Source organism: Hypanus sabinus, chromosome 8, assembly GCF_030144855.1.
Source record: "Hypanus sabinus isolate sHypSab1 chromosome 8, sHypSab1.hap1, whole genome shotgun sequence".
Classification (NCBI taxonomy): domain Eukaryota; kingdom Metazoa; phylum Chordata; class Chondrichthyes; order Myliobatiformes; family Dasyatidae; genus Hypanus; species Hypanus sabinus.
In genome coordinates, this window is record NC_082713.1 from 34833524 (window position 1) to 34852089 (window position 18566).

General features: G+C 38.7%; 1 protein-coding gene across 1 annotated transcript in view; it reads right to left on the reverse strand.

Moving 5' to 3' along the window:
• LOC132398041 (teneurin-1-like) overlaps positions 1–18566 on the reverse strand; it is a 742532-nt gene that overhangs the window by 18637 nt on the left and 705329 nt on the right. Inside the window, exons 26-27 of the mRNA XM_059976960.1 lie at positions 16754–17050; positions 8249–9857 (exon numbers count right to left, since the gene is read on the reverse strand). Coding sequence (XP_059832943.1) covers positions 8249–9857; positions 16754–17050 — 1906 coding nt within the window. The remainder of the gene's footprint in view (positions 1–8248; positions 9858–16753; positions 17051–18566) is intronic.

The window sequence follows — 18566 nt, forward strand, 5'->3', positions numbered from 1 at the left end:
TCTGAGATAAGTCGTGAGGGTGGTGACCGAGGGTGAAGGCAGGTGGCATGTTGAAGAAGGCTTGTAATATGGAAGGTTATTACTTAAGGTGGGGGTGGTATACCTCTAAAGTGGGTTTCCAGAAATCAGAATGTTTTCAGTTTGCAAGTTCATCTCAGAAGATATATGCATTTGATGTATTTGTCTGTGGACTGCTAATGAGTGTGTTAAAAGGACTAGTCTCGGTCTATGAGCTCACATCAATAGGAACTAGCTTGCATGTACTCAATGTCAACTCCACAAGGATCAGGGCATCTGAGAGAGTGTTGATTTAGATTGTAAATTTATATTAGATTCTTGGCTGTTTTCCAATGTTCTCTGTGCAGGATTGTATCAGGAACTATGTACAAATGTCTTCAGGGACTTTGACTGAAGTGATATCTTGGTATTATTGAGAGTACAATAAATTATAAATAAAGCCCACTATGCATTGGCCACATTTATTTTGATTCAACTAGAATCAATCTGAGACTTGATAGTAATATCTGCTTGAAGCATTCTTTTTAAAGTGTGACTCTGAAGTTAGCTTGTAAACAATTTATTTTATTTAAAAATCCGTTCACTCTGCTTTAAGAGAAAATTAAAAAAATATATTTTCCTAGAATGCTGAATATCAGTTTTTGATTGGAATATTTCTGAAAATAATTCAATTAAAATTTCAAACTATTTTTATCTGGGTTATAGTTATTTATACAAGACAGAATTACATGTAAAAGTATATTTAATTCAATAAACTAGGGCTCCTGCATGGCTGAAAGAATGCCATTTTTGTAATTAATGCATTTATTTGAATCACCCAGGCATTGTAGGTTTACGAACCTCATATTAGGTTAGCCAATCTAATCAATAAATTATATTAACATATCATATCTCGGTATATCATTCAGAAATCACGATAGCTAAAAAGGCTAACACAAAATATATAAATCAATTCAGGTTTATATTTGGTTGATAGCGCTTTCACATTTAAAGCAATACAAACTAAAATTTCAATAACGGAAACACAACAATAAACTGAAATAAGTCATTCACTTGGATTAGGGAGGTTGATTATTCCCAGGATGAGAATTTCTTCTATTAGGAGAGATTAAGTAGACTGGTCCTACACTCTTGAGGGAGTTTATAACAATGAGAGATGATCTTCTTGAATCATAAATATTCTGACAGGTCTTGACAGTATAGATGCAGGGACAATATTTCCCTTGGCTGGGATATCTGAAACCTGGGGCAAAAGTCTCCAAATAAGAGGTTGGCCACTCAGAACTGAAATAAGAAATATTTTTCACCTGGGGATGGTGGAGATTTGAAATTGTTTTCCACCCAAGAGAACTGTGAAGTTTTTGATGATGGACCAGCTAAGTCATCTGAAGTTCAAAGTTGTGAACATTTTTGGTTCAACTTCATATAGTAGTCACAGAGAGGAATGGAATTGAAGGCTCTGCCAAAGGGCTTGCTCAATCAGGGGTGGAATTAATGGAAAATTCCTGGTGCCAGTTATGACATAGATAACTTATACTGCTATTGCAGCTTTTACCTATTTTGTTGACAGAATCTGATAGAATTTTGGATATTAAAAGAACAAAAGATGTTGCACTGTAAAATAATCTTTCTTATTGAAAGGTGAAGTGGGCTGAATGGACTCCCAAATGGACAGGGGCTGAATGGGCTCCTGCTTCAATTTCTTATGTCCTTCTGAGTATAAGAACAAAGCAAGATATGATGGCACCTTAGGGAACATTAATTTGCTCACAGTAGGGTGTATAAAATCACAAAGAACATGGACAGAAACAAAAATACTGTTCACATTAGTGTGAGAAGCAAGAAGCAAGAAGCAAGGTGTAGAATAAAAAATGACTGACATAAAATTCAAATGTTACAAAAGGAAAATCTAATGAGAGGTTAGGATCTGAAACACAATGCTGCCGGTAATCATGGAAACAGATTCAACGATAGCATTTAAAAGATCCTGGGTAAATACCTGAAAAGAAACAAAATTAAAACAATGGGACATGGTGAGGAAGGCGACTATTTGAACTGCAATTTACATTGAGACTGACTGGCTCCTTTTGTCCTGTAATTGCGATTCATTTGCCAATTTAAGAATTGTGTTTTTGAATTCAGTGTTCAAATTTTTAATTTAAATTATTAACAGCAGTGGTTTCAGGACTAATCCCTGTGGGACCCTACTACTCACCTTCATGGCTCCCAGTCTTTGCTTTTTGTCCTGAAGCCAGCCAGCAATCTAGTCTACCTCTTGTTTTCTGACTCCACATTATCTGACATTCATTAATCTATAATGGAGAACCTTATTGAAGGCATTTCAAAATTGAGATGGATTTTTTTCTACCGTATTATCATTGTCTACTCTCACTGTTACTCCACAAAAATTCAATACGGCTAGTCAATCTAAATTTCCTCTTTAGAAATGCATGCTGACAATTCGTTATTATACTTTACATCACTGGTTGTTCTTCTATTCTCTCCTTTAGTGTGAAGTCCATTATATTCCCACTATTGACTTAGGACTGACTGGAGTATAAGTCCCTAGATCTGTTCTCTTCTCTTTAAATTTACGCATTACATTACATATCTGGTACTTCATGTCTATGTTATGTCTTATTAAATTTGGCTTTATTGAAGGTAATGGAACTGAATATTAGAAACACGTACAATGCAACACTGTCACTAAGTTGCAAGTTTAGTGAAAGCTACTGCAGATACATTTCTACATGAGAATACCTTATCCACAACCTTCAGGTTATTCCTGTGCAGACTTAATTCCTCATTTTATTATTGAAATATACATTATAAGCTTCTAGACTAATCTCTTATTTATAATTCTCTCTGGAATGTATTTCTATCACTTTAGTACAAGTATTCTAAAAAGCTTATTCAATGTCTGCACCATATTTTTCCCTACTGGGAAGGGTATCCAACTTCAAACCTGAGTTGACCTCATCTCCCAATGCATTCTTTTAGACCACAAAATATATAATGAGCACAATGTTCCTCTTAAACTTTTCACCTTTCAGCCTTAACCTGTGACCCCTAGTTCTAGTCTCACCAAACCTCAGTGGAAAAAAAATTGCTTTCATTTACTCTACTTATACCCTTCATAATTTGGTATACCCCTATCAAATCCCCCTCATTCTCCTACACCCCAGAGGAAAAAAAGTCCTAACTTATTCAACCTTTCCTGATAACTTGGGTCCCCAAGTCCTGCCGACATCCTTTTAAATATTTTCTATATTTTTCAATTTATTGTTATCTTTCCTGTAGGTAGGTGAATGGAACTGCACACAATGCTCCAGATTTGGCCCCACCAATGTCTAAAACAACTTCAATATAGCATCTCAGATCCCATACTCAATACTTTGAATTACGAAGGCAAAAGAGGAAGAGAATCAGGCCATTTGGACCTTCACTTCTGCTTCACCATTTAATCATGGTTAATAGTTTTATTCACATAACCTCTTCATTATATTGTGGGAATTGTGAACAAGTCACTTGTTAATATTCAATCCTCTGAAAGCAGAGGTGGCTTGGTAGTCAGGGAGAGTTTAAATGAGCTTGGCAGAGGAGTATGACCCAGAGGCAAAAATCAGTTGGGGGAGTAGAAGGTGCGGATTCACGTGAAACAGTAATTAGTAAGACAACAGAAAGGACAAACTGGGGGCAGGTTTGATAGAGCTGTTGGAGAGAGTCTAAACTGAATTGGCAGGGGGATGGGAACCAGAGTGATAGGGCTGAGGATGGGGTAGTTGGCATGAAACTAGACAGAGGGAGTGGCATTGCTCTGTTGATAAAAAGTGAAATCAAATCTGTAGAAAGAGGTGACACAGGATTGAAAGATTTAGAATCCATGTGGGTAGAGTTAAGAATCTGCAAGAGTAAAAAAAAACCCTGACGGGACAACAATAGTCAGGATGTGGGCTACAAATTACAATGAGAGGTGGAAAATGGATGTCAATAGGGCAATGTTATGATAGTCATGGGGGATTTTAATTTGCAGGTAGATTAGGAAAACCAGGTGAGTGCTGGATCCTGAGAGAGAATTTGTAGAATACTTATAGAAAGGGATTTTAGAGCAGCTTGTGGTTGAGCTCACGAGGGGGAAAGGCCAGTCTGGATTGGGTATTGTGTAATGGACTGGATTTGAGTAGGGAGCTTAAGGCAAAGGAGTCCTTAGGAGACAGTGATCACAGTATGATAGACTTCACCCTGCAATTTGAAAGGGAGAAGCTAAAGTCAGCACCAGCAGGGATGACAGCAGAACAGCAAAGGCCGGACTTTCTGGGAGAAATTTGGAAGATGCAGGATGGATACATCCCAAACAATAGGTATTCTAAAGACTGGATGACACAAATGTGGCTGATAAGACAAGTCAAAAACAACAGAAAAGCAAAAGAAGACATGCAATTGAGCAAAAATTAGTGGGAAGTTAGATAGAGAACTGGGAAGATTTTAAAACACAGCGGAAGGCTAAAAGGTCATAAGGAGGGAAAAGATGAGATATGAAGGCAAGCATATCAAATAATATCAAAGAAGCTACCAAACATTTTTCAGATATATAAAGACTAAAAGGGAGATGAAGGTAGATACCATACTGCTGGAGAATAATTCTGCAGAGTTAGTAAAGGGATACAAGGAAGAGCTGGATGAACTAAATAAGTATTTTGCACTAGTCTTCACTGTGGAAGAAACTAGCAGTATGCTGTAAATTTGAGAGTGTCAGGGGCAGAAGCGAGTACAATTACTATCACAAATATGAAGCTGATAGGAAAGCTGAAAGGTCTGAAGGTGTATAAGTCACCTGGACCAGATGGACTATATCCCAGGGTTCTGAAAGTGGTAGCTGGGGAGATTGTGCAGGCACTGGTAATGATCTTTCAAGAATCAGGGCAATTCTGCTATGGTTCCAGCGGATTGGAAAACTGCAAATGTCACTGCACTCTTTAAAAAGGGTGGGATGCAGAAGAAAGGAAATTATAGACCAGTTAGCATGACCTCAGTGGTTGGGAAAATGTTGGAGTGATTGTTCAGATGAGGCCTCAGGGTACTTGTAGGCACATGACTAAATAGGCCAAAGTTAGCATGGTTTCCTTGAGGAAAAGTCTTGTTTGACAAATCTATTGGAATTCTTTGAGAAATAATAAGCAAGATAGATAAAGGAGAATCAGTGAATATTACATACTGGATTTTTGGAAAGTCTTTGACAAGGTGGGTCACATGTGGCTGCTACACGAGATAAGAGTCCAGTTTATTACAGGAAAGATACTATCATGGATTGAGGATTGGCTGATTGGCAGGAAGCAAAGTGTGGCAAGAAAGGTAGCCTTTCCTAGTTGGCTGCCAGTGACAGTGACTAGTTGACTGCCAGAGCACAACATAAAAAGAGAAAGTACATAGAGCTAAAGGGAAAATGGGATTACAAGGTTAAAGACTCTGTATCTCATTGTGCATAGTAATCATAACATGGTAAATGAGTTGATACAGAAATAGAAATAAATAGGTTTGATTAATTGAAAATGAGTATTTCAGAGGATTTGCTATTTCACAAGGATCGACAGAAAGAGAAAGGAGGGGGGATGGCTATGTTTATAAAAGATGAAACCACTGCAGTGCTGAGTAAAATATGGCTCCAAAGTTCAGGATGTAGAATCAGTGTAAACAATAGACAATAGGTGCAGGAGTAGGCCACTCGGCCCTTCGAGCCAGCACCTCCATTCAATGTGATCATGGTTGATCATCCTCAATTAGTAACCTGTTCCTGCATTCTCTCCATATCCCTCGACTCTGCTATGTTTAAGAGCTCGATCTAACTCTTTCTTGAAAGTATCCAGAGAATTGGTCTCCACTGCCTTCTGAGGCAAAGCATTCCATAGATCCACAACTCTCTGGGTGAAAAAGTTTTTCCTCAACTCTGTTTTAAATGGCCTACCCCTTATTCTTAAACTGTGGCCTCTGGTTCTGGACTCCCCCAGGAGTAGGAGAGGAATAGAAATAATATGAGTAGAAAGCCTCTGACAGAAGTAGCGTATGGACCTTCTATTAGTAGCTATACCGTAGGACAGAGGATTAATTTAAAAAAATAATGTGGACTGTGAGAAAGTGCTACAATAATTTTTTGTGATTTTAATGATCTAATATAAGTTCTTGAAGGATGGTATTGAGAATGAGTTTACAGAGCACATTTGGGATGGCTTGTTAGGGCAATTTGTTGAGAAACTGACCAGAAATAGGCTGTTTTAGACTTTAGATCACGTAATGAATGGGATTTAGCAATGATCTTATGGTGAAGAACATGAAAATGTAATCATAGCCCTGTACAATTTCAAATAGAGTTAAAATATGAAATTGGTGTCTTAAACTTCAATAAAGGCAATTAGTTTAGTGTGAGAATAATGTTGGCCCAATTGGACTGGGAAAATAGATTAAAAGATGAGCTGGTACATTAGCAATATTAGATACTTAAAGAGATATTTTATAAATCTCAGGAAAGATTTGGGAGAACGAAAGTCACTCAGTGAAGGATGCAGTACCTCCAGCTAGACTGAAGATAATATCAAATTTGATATAGGCATCTATCAAAAACTCCCTAACTCGACAAACGTAACCTAAAAATTTAGCAGAAATGTATAAATAGACCTGAGTATAACTGAATTGAAACAAAGAGAAAGAGAAATGAGAGTACAAATTTTTACAAGTCAGTGGGGCAGATGGTGGTTAAGGCTGACATAAGTCATGAAACTGATTGCCTGGAGACCTAACAGTCCTGGGAAGAGACAATGGTAGTTTACTTAATTGAGAGACTAACGTGAAAGAAGTTGGCTACCATTGATGTATAAGTTCCTCAAAAACAAGTAGATATGAAAGAAAAACAGATAAGAAGAGTTTATGTTGGTATGTAAGGAGGAAAAAGTAGCTAAAAGAGGGCGGAGCTTAGTTATGAAGGCACTAAACGGCAACTCCTTTGTTTGTATCTTCAGAAACAGCACTATTTCCATCTTTAATATCTTTATTTCTCCTTTTCAGAGTACTTTTTGATAACTAGGCATATGGATCTGTTCTAGGACCCCTGCTCTTCGTGATTTTTAAAAATGACCTGGACGAGGAAGTGGAAGGGAGTGTTAGTAAGATGGTGGATGACTTGAAGGTTGGAGGTGTTGTGGACAGTGTAGATGGTTGCTGTGGGTTATAATGGGACAGCCGCAGGATGCAGAGTTGGGTGAAGACATAGCAGACAGGAAAAGTGTAAAATAATACACTTTGGAAGGTTGAGGTCGAGTGCAGGGTTAATGACAGGATACTTAGCAACATGGAGGAACATAGGGATCTGGGGATCCAAGTCCATGGATCCCTTAAAGCTGGCATTGCAAATTGGTAGGGCAGCTAAGAAGGCATTTGATATGATGGTCTTCATTAATCAGAAGTGGGGTTTGAGAGCCACGAAGCAATGTTGCAGCTCTATGAAACTCTGGTCGGCCACAGTTAGATTATTGTATTCAGTTCTGTTTGTCTAATTATACTGAATGAACTGGAAGCTTCAGAAAGGGTGAAATGAAGTTTATCAGGTTGCTGCCTGGATTAGAGAACATGCCTTATGAGGAAAGGTTGAGCAAGCTAAGGCTTTTCTCCTTGGATCGACAGAGAATGAGAGGCAACTTGATAAAAATGTATAAGGCTACGAGGGACATAGAATGGACAGCTAACACATTTTTTTCACAGCAGACATGCGCTTAAGGTGAGTGGAAGAAAGTTCAGGGGGGATATTGAAGATTTTTTTTTACACAGAGTATGATGGATAGACATCATATGATATGACGGTGTCTGGAATGGACAGCTAAGGGTGGTGGTAGAGGCTGATACAATAGAGGCATTTAATAGACTCTTTTAAAAGATAAGGGTGTAAGAAAAAAGCAGGATTATTGGGTGTGTAGGAGGGAAGGGTTAGGTTGATCAGGGAGTAGGCTTATATTAGTCAGCACAACATTGTGTGCTGAAGGGTTTGTACTTTGCCATACTATGATCTATTTAAAACAACTCTAATGAAAACCATACTTCCCAACTCCAACAATTTTGGAAAATCACCTCAAAGAGTCACATTCTAACTCTTACATACATGCTATGGATAATTTAACAGGTTTTATGGCATGCTTACTGCAGAGAGATATTTCAGACAAATATAAAGTTGTACATTATTCCTTACCTGTTGTGAACTGTGTGATGTCCTGAACAGTGCTGACCGGGTTGTTATTTTTAAATGAATACAGGTTGAATGGAAATAGATTGTTGTTTAAGTCTTTCCAGAGTTCGTAGTTTGGTGTAGTCCAACGGCCAGACAAAACATCATAATCACGACGGCCTAAAAGCAAGAGCCTGGTCAGGGGATCATAAAGCCCTCCATGAAAACCAATAATCACTTGAAAATCTGAGTTGGAGTCTTGGTAAATATCCCCATAAGGTGTGTATTGCATCTGTTTAATAACTTGTCCAGAATTACTGAACACAGCTAGGGGAGTTCCTGTATTATCACAGGTTACATAAAACTCTTCACCATTGCTGATCTCCATAGCAATGAGATGACCCTGAAGATCGTAGTAGAGTGATGTGATTTCTGAGTTTGTATGGTTATAAATATGAGTGATTCTGGTTGGGTTAATGAGGTCTGCATAAAAAAATTGCAGGTGTTGTCCTGCATTTGTTTTGCGGGCCACACGCCTTCCGAGTCCATCGTAGTGGTACAATATACTCCAGCCTTCCTTATTACTGTATGCTTTGATGAGGAGACCATTGGAATTGTAGTCAAATATGGTATCTCCCCTCTGCTGGAGGAAGCCATCCTCATCCATTTTGTACAGGACTTCTCCAAACCTGGTAATCCTATCTCGTAGGTCATACCTCAGTGGGGTTAGGTGAACACCACTTTCATAGCTCACCAGGTTAATGTTTCCATTTAAGTCGTAATTGTAACGCCACTGAGGTTTGTTGTTAATTGACACAGTTTGTAGTTGCCCATCGGCATCATATTCATAGGAATGCTTTGTGAGATTGGTATCTGATCCCACTCTTATTTCACATACTATCATCCGTCCCATGTTATCGTACTGAACTGTCATCCAGTATGTAATTGATCTCAGGATCTCAAACTGGACTTCTCTCACTTGACCGTTGGCATTGAATTTCTTGGTGTGCGTCATAACAGTGGTGGTTATAATCTGGTTGAGATCATAGTAGATCACACTGAACTTGCCAAATTGTTCTGACCGGCCTGAGACATCATCATGTCGATAAAGATCAATGGGCAGTGGAGTTTCATTAATCATAGCCTGCATGCTAGTAATTCGGAAGTTATTATAGCTGTAGTCAAATCGAGCATTAACAAGGTCTTCATCACTGAACCTGAAGATTTGTCGAGCCACAAGTGGGCCTGCTTGTCTAAATCGGACTGTGCACGTGAACCCTTCATGTATCAGCTGGATTGTTTTAATCACTCCAACCGCTTCGTCATAGGTGAAATTGACTTGAGTGGTGTCGTAAAGAATTTCAGAAAACTTGGACAGTTTAGTGTATTTGTAGACCACCATTCGTCCAGTGCCAAGAAATAATGTCTGCAGCAGGCGCCCATCCTCTGTGTAATCCTGTATGATGGAGGCACTGTTGTCAGGCGGTGTGTAGATGTTCCTGTAATACCCTACAGAGCAAATGGTCTGCATGGTATGTCGAACCATACTTGGCATGGTGACTGAGAAAAGTCTATCAGTCTGATCATAGTCAAAAATGTATCTTCGCTGGCTGTGCAATAGAAGTGTCACAGACTGTTGAAAAATAAAAAAAAATTGTTACTTGATGATAATTCCAGATACCTGAAACAATTTTAAGGCAGAACACAGTCATTTAAGGTAGAATTACTCTACAATTTTCAATGTCAATGTTATGTGGAAAGATGCAATAGGAGAGTTCATTCCTGCTGAGTGTGGTCTCATACCATATGTCCTTGAGTTCTTTGAGATTGTGAATTCAATTTAAATCAGGTGCAAAAAGTACTCTGGGGCAGTCCTTCCTGAACACATTTTTTCACCTACTTGTAATAAATTGAATTATTCCCTCAATAGAAAAGGTGCTGCTCACACTGTTTAAATTTAAAGTCGACTGCATGAAGATGCACATGAACAAAGTGAGTTATCAATTCAACCATCACTCGTTATAAACAAAAGTTCAATGCAACCACTCAGCAGGATTAACATATGAAACCTTCCTCTTCATCACTGAAAGGTGTGACAAATAAGCAGCTCCTCTACAAGAGTAACTGGTACAAGAGAATCAGGGAAAGAGAAAGGGGAAGAAGTTATTTCACAACCAAATGAATGATGCTATCATGTAAAATGAGGCAGTAGGAGAGAAAAAAAACATCACAGCAAAATAGCAGTGATGTAAAGGGCATGGAAACTTTAGCAGAAAATATTCATGTGAGGAACATGTGGAAGAAAGGCAGGGAGATCCCAGGGATACAGCCTATTAGATCCTCAATCCTCACCCTTACGCGGTGCAATTCTGATGGATTTGCTTCAGTACGTTCCTTAGTCTGAACCTGGTGACCACAAGGTCACATCGCTTACCTTCTAATCACATCTTGTTTAATTTCAAGATACGAGAGGTGATTGATAAGTGTGTGGCCTATGGTAGAAGGAGTAAATTTTAGAAAACCTAGCACATGTATTTTTCCTACATTTATACACTTAGTCCTGCAGTCGTGGAGCATACGGGTTCCTTCTTTATAGAAGTGGTCCACAGCATGGGGTGATTGATAAGTTTGTGGCCTAAGATAGAACGAGATGAGTTATTAACTTCAAACTTTCTGCATTTTCACTCAAAGAGTTGAACTGCATGTGCATATAACGAGAGCTGTATAACTCATCTCCTTCTACCATAGGTCATGAACTTATCAATCACCCGTGCTGTGCACAACCTGGAGGTCCAAGACGCTCTCGTTACATGCACGTGCAGTTCAGCTCTTTGAGTGATTATGCAGAAAGTTTGAAGTAAATGACTCATCTCCTTCTACCTTAGGCCACAAGCTTATCAGTCACCCCTCGTAGTTCCATTTTGTTTCTTCTGTTTATGTGTGTCTTGTATGTGTGTGTGTATTTGAAAATGTGCACATGTGTTTGTTTGCCCTTCTCCCCTCCTTTGCTCCATTCATTTTGAAAAACTTTTTCATCGGTGACAGAGGAACATGGAAGCAGAGCAGGCCTTTCATCTCCCAGGATATGCCTTGCTATTCTGCGAGATCAGGCCTGATCCTTACCTCAACTCCATCCATCTGGCCAGGTCCGTACACCTGGATGCGCCAGTCAAAAAAATATGTTAACTGGGATAGTCTTTGCTGCAATTTATGGGAAACCTATTTCTGATTGTAAGGTTATCTCCCCTTGTTCTAGATGGAAACGATTCCTTTACTCACACCATCACTTCATGTGAAAATCCTGAAAATTGTCCTTCAGTGCATATCCAGGAAATGCTTAGAGAGTTTATCCAATCTTTCTTCATAATTTAATCCTTGGAGACTTGGTTACATTCCAGTGATTCTGTGCTGTATCTCTCTTATACCTTGCCAAGATAAGGTCACCAGAACTGTACAGGACAGCCAGAAGTTGTTTACCCCAGGCTTGTAACAACTGCAGCAAAACCTTCTCCCATTCTTAAATGGTGAAGGATAATTTAGAAGTTAATGCAAAGAGGAGATCCAAAAACATCTTATCCTCATCAAAGTCAAAACTGACTTTGTCCAGCCATTCCTAAGTGGATATCCTTCTTGGATGCCTCCCATTGCAGAAACTGGTCTTCAACTAATTTGATTCGCTTCACACAATATCATGAAATGGTTGAGAATATTGGACTTAAAAAAGGCCATAGAACCAGAAAATATCCTAGTTGTGCTTCTAAATTGCTTGCATCTCTTGCCAGTTTGTTCCAGTACAGTTACTTGGGCACCATGGTAGCATAGGAATTAGTGTGATTCTGCTATATCTTAGGTCGTTGGAGTTGGCAGTGCAATTCCAGTATCCTCAGTAAGGAGCCTATACGTCCTCCCCATGGAATGCGTGGGTTTTCCCCAGGTCCTCTTGTTTCCTCCAACAGTTCGGAGGTGTACCGGGTAGTTTAATTGGTCATTGTATATTGTGCCATGATTAGGTTAGAGTCAAATCGAGGTTTTTGGGGATAGCTGGGGCATTGCGGTGCAAAGTGCCCGAAAGGCCTACTCAGCCCTTCCCTAAATAAAATAAAGAAATAAATAAAATATTGGCATTTAATGACAATATGGAAATGTGTCCAGGTATGCACTGTCCATAATCTAAAAATTCATCTGCCCTATAACAGTACGGTACAATAACTCACTGGATTTGTTGTCTGATCTGCTTTAAGTATTCAGTAATATTGCTTAAACAGAAAAGATGCTTCAAATTACTCAGAAGTACGTATGCACACATAACATTAAAATGGAAATGCAGTAACAATCAGAGTGAGTCAACAAAATAATAACAGGGAGGACAAGTGATAAAAGCACGATGACATATTACAGAAGGGAGAAGTAATGTGGCAAGTAGACGAGTAAAAGTTAAATTTAGAGACATTTTGAATGTTTAAAACAGGAGACCAGAAGAGGAGAGAAGCAATGAAAATTTGATGATGAGAACATTCCATATCCAGTAGACAAAATGCAAAGTCCTCTCCAGGGTACAGACCATTATCTGATCATTTTGTGAATCTTTTATATCTTTAGCTATCCACAGATTTGCTGAGCAATATTAGCATTCCACTCCTATAGCAAATTTTAGACACATATTTTAAAATTCTTTTTATAATACTTCTCCTTCCTTAAAATAGTCCGAGATACATTTGAAAATAAATAAATTAACTATCCCAACAGTTAAGTTGAATCTTTATATATAAAAGCAATGTATAGATTAGATACAATTAATGAGGAGATTTGGCATGACACCAAAGGCTCCAGCAAATTCCTACAGATGTACCACTGACAGCATTCATTGCCTGCTATGGAGGCTCCAGTACAAACTCCAGGATCAAAAAAAGCTTCAGAAGGATGTAGACTTAGTCAGCTCCATCATGGGTACTTGCCTTTCCGCCACTAAGGCCATCGTCAATAGGCGGTGCCTCAAGAATGCAGCATCTATCTAGGATATGCCACCTTCTCATTATACCATCAGGGAAGATGTACAAGAGCCTGAAGATGCACACTCAATATTTTAGGAGCGGCTTTTTCCCCGCTGCCACCATACTTCTGAATAGCCCTTGAACCCATGAATGATATCTCACTATTTTGCTCTCATATTCTATGATTTCATCTAATTTTATTTTTCTTATTGTAACATAGTCATATTTCATTGTCTGCAATACACTGCTGCAAAACAAATCTGCATGCCATGTGTCGGTGATAATGAACCTGATTTTGTTTCTGAAATAATGTACAGTGCCTATAAAAAGTATTCATCCCCTCTTGGAAGCTTTCATGTTTTATTGTTTTACAACATTGAATCACAGTGGATTTAATTTGGCTTTTTGACTCTTATCAACAGAAAATGACTCTATTGAGTCAATGTGAAAACAGATCTCTACAAAGTGACCTAAATAAATAATTATAAAACACAAAAAATAATCAATTGCATAAGCATTCACCTCCTTTATTATAACACACCGAATCATCAGTGGTGAAGCCGATTGGTTTTAGAAGTCACATAATTAGTTAAATGGAGATCACCTTGTGCAGTCAAGGTGCTTCGGTTGATTGTAGTAAAAAGACACCTGTATCCGGAAGGTCCAACTGCTGTTGAGGCAGTATCCTGACAAAAACTACACCATGAAGACAAAAGAACACACCAAGCATCTCCACAAAAAGGTTATTGAAAAGTACACGACAGGAGATGGATACAAGAAAGTATCCTAGTTACTGAATATCCCTTGGAATCCAGTTAAGTCAATCATCAAGAAATGGAAAGAATATGGCATACCAAGAGCAAGCTGTCCTCCAAAACTGAGTGACTATGCAAGAAGGGGACAAGTGAGGGAGGCCACCTTGAGATCTTTGATAGCTTTGAAGGTTTTACAAGGTTCAGTGGCTGAGATGGGAGAGACTGCACATACAACAACTGTTGCCCGGGTGTTTCACCAGTCACAGATTTAAGGGAGAATGGCAAAGAGAAAGCCACTGTTGAGAAAAACTCACATGAAATCTTGGCTAGAGTTGGCATGTGGAAAACTCTGAAGTCAGCTGGAAGAAGGTTTTCTAGTCTGATGAAACCAAAATTGAGCTTTTTGGCCATCAGACTAAACACTATGCTTGGTGTAAGCCAAACACCACACATCATCAAAAACACACCATTCCTACTGTGAAGCATGGTGGTGGCTGTGGGGAATGCTTCACTGCAGCAGGCCCTGGAAGGTTTGTGAACGTAGAGGGTAAAATGAATGCAGCAAAATACAGAGGATTCCTGATTCAGCCTGCAAGAGAACTGGAACTTGGGAGAAGATTTGTTTTCCAGCAAGACAATGACCTAAGCATAAAGCTAAAGCTATACAGGAATGGCTTAAAAAACAACAAAGGTAATGTACTGGAGTGGCCAAGTCAGAGTCCAGACCTCAATCCCATTGAGAATTTGTGGCTGGACTTGAACCAGGCTGCTCAGTCACAATCCCCATACATTCTGACGGAGCTTGAGCAGTTTTGTAAAGAATGGGAAAAATTACAGTGTCCAAATGTGCAAAGCTGACTGATGCCTATTCACACGGATGGAAGGCTGTAATTGGCACCAAAGGTGCATTTACTGACTTGAAGGAGGTGAATACTTATGCAATCAATTATTTTGTGTTTTATATCTGTGATTAATTTAGATCACTCTGTTTTCACTTTAACACAAAAGATTATTTTTCTGCTGATTAGTGTTTAAAGAGCCAAATTAAATCCAGTGTGATTCAATGTTGTAAAACAATAAAACATGAAACTTCTGAGGAGGGGTGAATATTTTTATAGCCTATATATATATAATGCATTTAATAAAACAAAAAAAACTAATTCATCAAGTTTTCATGTACAAGTTTTAAAAAAGGAATTTTTCATCCACATCCTAAAACTATCTTAAGTTTTAAGTTGGTCTTGAGTAATGATGGAAAAGTATAATCAGTAATTTGGTGGCATGTGTATTTTAGCACAATATGATGTGCTATTCTCTTGAATTTCTCCTAGCATGATGGACATAGCATTTTGATCTTTGTGCACAGTATGCTTTTGTAATGATAAAATAATACAATGTTTTAACAATGTTAAAATGTGTGTAAAATTCTTTCCAAAATTAAACTTGATAGCTTTACAAGAAATGTTCAGTGTAGATCTGAATCAACAGCTCCAACATAAACTTGAGGGGAGTTTATGCATTCTCCCTGTGACTCAAATGCATTTCCTAAGATACGTAGGTTGGTGGGTTAAATGGATATTTAAAATTATCCTTCATGTGTAGGGAAATGATAGAATATGGGGAAAGTTGAGGAGAATATGTGAGGAATAAAATATAGAATAAATGCTTGATTAGTGTAAAGTGGGTGTTTAACAGTCAGTGGATTTGGTTGATCAGTTTCCAAGATGTATGTTTCTATGATAATGCAGAAGGTGGCCGCTCATTTCATCGTACCTTTGCCAGCTCTTTTGAAAAAGCTATTTACCTGATCTAATTTCCTACTTATTTTTCACAGCTCTGAAAATTTTCTTGTGCAACTATGAACTTGTGAATGTTTCTCATGTACGTATATGCTTCTACCAGCCAGATCATAGACATTTCATAAATGGGAGAAATTGGGGGTGGGGACTTGTCCACCGCAAGGCAGACTGTTCACAGCTCATTTCAATACTAATGTTACTAATGTACTAGCTGAGCCTAAACTTGAAAAAGGGCCTTACAACACTGGAATAGGTCTTTGGCTGCAGTGCTTTTTCATGTAACTTTAGTCCCCTTCATTTTCCTGCATTTGAAATTAAGTTTAATTTAGTAGCTACTTGTGATGAAATATCCTATGGTGTTTACAGCAGTTTTAAGTTTTATTTCTTCTGTAGTTCATCAAATTTGTTTTTTGGCTTTTTGAATGATGAGCTTAATTAAACAAGCTACCACAGATTTTTTTTGACTGGAAATGTCACATGTTGGCAGGACGGGAGTGGAACTGCAGGAAGTGACATGTGGCATGGTATGCCTCACTTCGTGTGGCAGGAAGTGAGCTTCACATCAGTCAGGCACATATTTAGTGGAAAACTTGCTGGGCATTAGCCTAACCAAAAAAGTTACTGAAGTCAAAACCCCGGAGAAAGAAGAACTGAATAAGTAATTAGAAAGAAATGAGCTACGCTATTACAGCAGTCAATCACACTGGGGTATTCACAGCACTCACATTGAGTGTAGGTGGTCTCTTGGCTCAATATAAACATATAGTGCAACATCATTTAACCACAGAACTTTCAGTTTCTCTCCCCACATGTTCCTGAGAGAGGAGAATCAAATTCTGTTCTTTGATTTGCAGTTTCATCATGTAATTATAATTTACATCAGCAATCTCAGACCATGCATTTTTTCTTATTTGCAAAGATTTTTTTGCTAGAAACTCTAGACGTTCACTGTTTTGAAACCACAAAGCAATGCTTTTGTATTACCTTTTCTGAATAACTGTAACTCCATATCTTTCCATCTGCCAGCACTCTGGATATAATTCTGCCACTTTGATCATATTCCATTCTTTCAACCCAAGTTCCTCGTTGAATACCTGTCAGCAGTCCCATCGGGGAATAGGTGACATTGACCTCATTGAAATTGTTACTGGGTTTCCACAGAACTGGGCGCCCTGATCTGTCGTACTGGATCTTGAGAGTAAATTTGCGATGGTCATCGTAAATCTTTCCGATCCTGGTGACCCGGTCAAAGTCGATAGACAGAAGATTTCTGTTGTGAGCCTAATAGCAAATAAAACCTAATTAGTGGAAGTCATTACAGGTTTTGCTTAAGCCAACACGATCAGGATGAAATAAAAGTAAGCTATGATATCTGATATAAAAAAACTCGCTAAATTTCTCATAAATTTTCAACAGGATTCTCTATGAAGCCCTTAAGGGTCTCAGTAGCATTGACACAACAAAAAAAAGTTTAATCACTTAGAATGGTTAGTTTTGAGCTAGTTTAAATGTGCTTACTGATTCAGATTTGACATTTCCAAATTTAATCCATTGCATCTGGTAAATGTAGAAATCTCCTTGGGAGAGGCAATTTCAAAATGGTAATCAATCACTAAAAGTGCTTTTCACAGGACGTTGTAAATTTAACTTACTCTGAATAGGGTTTCCAGGCTTTAAGCAATGGAAATGGAAGAAGTTGCAGAATTGGTAGGCAATCTCTGAAAATCACTGCAACCTCTCAGCTTTCTAAAAGCTCTATTTCCACTGGTTGTGTCTGGAAAATTAATTGTAAAGCTTTGTTGAGTTGTAAATTTTGTTGAATTTTTTGTTCAGTCTATGAATTTTCATGTTCACTTCACAGATAGTGCATCCCAAATAATTCAAAATATCCCTGTGAATATTGCTTGAACATTGATTCAATGGGATCCAGAGGACATACCAGCATCTCAGTAACAGCTGAAGCAACTTCAGAACACTTTGTCAAGCACATCGGCCAAAAAGCGTGACCTCCCTGTGGTCAAATATTTTAATTGCCATTCCCATTCTGATGTGTTGGTTCATGGCCTCTTCTTGTGGCAAGATGAGGCCCTCCTCAGGGTGGAGGAGCATTACCTTATATTCTGTCTGGGTGCACCCAACCTGATGGCATGAATATCAGTTTCTCCTTCCGGTAATTTTTTTTCTCTCCCCCTCTCTTCTTTTTCTGTTCTCCAGTCTGGTCTTTTATGTCTTCTCACCTGCCTATTACCTCCACCTCGGTCCACTCCTCCTTCCCTTTCTCCTATGATCCACTCTCCTCTCTTATCAGGTTCCTTCTTTTCCAGCCCTTTACTTTTCCCACCCACCTGGCCTCACCTATCACATCCCTGCCTGCCTGCTTCCCCTCCTCCCACCTTTTTATCCTGGCTTCAGATCTGACGAAGGGTTTTGGCTGGAAAAGTTCACTGTTCATTGTTTTCCACAGATGCTGCCTGACCTGCTGAGTTCCACTGGCATTTTGTGTGTGTGTTTTTATGGATTTCTGACACCTGCAGACCTTCTTGTGTTTATTCTCTAATACCCGCTGGAGAAGACATCAGCAAAAGCCCCAGCTCACAGCGAGAAATAGAAACTGATTTCCTTTAAAATATCTGAATATGACTGTCTGAGAATCTGTACAATTACTATCATATTAGAAAATGTCCTCTGCTTCTTTGTCCCAACTCCCTCCCAAAACTGTTTTGGAGATGTGTGTACTATCACACATTGAGTTGTTTACAAGTGTGCAAGCCTGGCAGGTGTTTTCTGCACTGGGCAT